The sequence below is a fragment of the Myotis brandtii genome, unplaced genomic scaffold (assembly GCF_000412655.1).
Source record: "Myotis brandtii unplaced genomic scaffold, ASM41265v1 scaffold97, whole genome shotgun sequence".
Lineage (NCBI taxonomy): Eukaryota > Metazoa > Chordata > Mammalia > Chiroptera > Vespertilionidae > Myotis > Myotis brandtii.
The window spans coordinates 577671-579207 of NW_005372020.1; the positions used below are offsets into that span (position 1 = coordinate 577671).

Genomic DNA, 1537 nt, shown 5'->3' on the forward strand with positions numbered 1-1537 from the left:
GGGACGCGGGGGAGGGCTCAGTGCCCAGCGGTCCCCCAGCTCCTCCGGCTGCGGCCACCTCCCTGCCCAGGGCCCCCGCGAAGCCTGCTGTCTTCATCCCCGTCCACCGATCCCCGGAAATGCAGGTTCGTGCCCCGGTTTTCGTGATAAGGCTGCGTGGTGAGGGTTCAAGGGCACGGACAGGGGCGGAGAGAATCATGGGTCGGCTGCCTCCTGCACGCCCCCCACTGGGGATCGAGCCCACAACCCCGGCATGTGCCCTGACTGGGAATCGAACCGTGACTTCCTGGTTCATAGGTCGACGCTCAGCCACTGGGCCACGCCGGCCGGGCCACCCACCTGTATAGAGACCACGCTGCCCTACATAGTCTTTGTCGGAGTAGAGCCCCTGTCCCCTCTGCCACCTGCGGGGACACCCCCCAGGCTGACTCCTCCCTCTGCAGGAAGAGCGCCTGAAGCTCCCGATCCTCTCCGAAGAGCAAGTGATCATGGAGGCGGTGGCCGAGCACCCCATCGTCATCGTGTGCGGGGAGACGGGCAGCGGGAAGACCACGCAGGTGCCGCAGTTTCTCTACGAGGCCGGATACAGCAGGTGGGGCCCGGGTGACGGTGGAGATGTCCCCGAAAGTCCCCAGGAGCCTGGGCTCCCGGGGATCGGTCCTGGCCCTGCTGGTCACCGCTGTGTGGCTCTGGGTGGGCTGTTGACCGTCTCTGGGCCTCCGTCCCCCTGGCTGTGAGATGGGGCTGTCCGTGCACCCCGTTCCCACGGTTGTCACGTCAGTGAAGTGACTGACTCGGGGTGAAGCGCGGAGGTCAGTCCCGGCTCTGTGTCCTCCCTCCCCCAGCGATGGCTGCATCATCGGCGTCACGGAGCCCCGCCGAGTGGCCGCCGTGGCCATGTCCCAGCGAGTGGCCAAGGAGATGAACCTGTCGCCACGGTGAGGGCTGGGCCTCCAGGGGTTAGGGGTGGGGGCCGGTCCCCTGGCCTTGCCCAGGGTCAACCGTGCGGGAGGCTGAGTAGCGTTGCAGGCCCGCGGGCCCTCGTCCATCCCCCCAAGGGCGCTGGGAGGGGCGTCACTTCTGTGTCTGAGCACAGGGTCTCCTATGTGGGACGGGTTTCTGAAGGGTCCCGGGTTCGAGTCCAGTCAAGGGCATGTACCTCATCCCCGCCCCGCCCTGGTCGGGCCGCATGGAGGGCAACCAATTGATGTGTCTCTGAAAGTCAATGGAAAAATATCCTCACGTGAGGTTAACAAACAGACAAACAAAATATTGGTTTCTTATTGTCTGATTTGAATAAAACTTAAGTAAGTAAGTAAACTGCCCGTTGTGGAAATTATGAGCCTTACCCGGCCTGTGTGGCTCAGTGGTGGAGCATCCCCCTGTGAACCAGGAGGTCACAGTTCAATTCCCGGTCAGGGCACATGCCCCGGCTGCGGGCTCCATCCCCAGTGGGGGGCGAGCAGGAGGCAGTCGATGGGTGCCTGGGCCTTGTTGTGGGCTCTGCCCTCTGGGGCCGGGCCTCTGCTGCCTGCCT

General features: G+C 64.4%; 1 protein-coding gene across 1 annotated transcript in view; it reads left to right on the forward strand.

Moving 5' to 3' along the window:
- The window catches only part of DHX37 (DEAH (Asp-Glu-Ala-His) box polypeptide 37), a 19874-nt gene that overhangs the window by 7197 nt on the left and 11140 nt on the right, over positions 1-1537 (forward strand). The window contains exons 3-5 of the mRNA XM_014533344.1: positions 1-125; positions 444-592; positions 846-938. Of these exons, the coding sequence (XP_014388830.1) occupies positions 1-125; positions 444-592; positions 846-938 (367 nt within the window). The remainder of the gene's footprint in view (positions 126-443; positions 593-845; positions 939-1537) is intronic.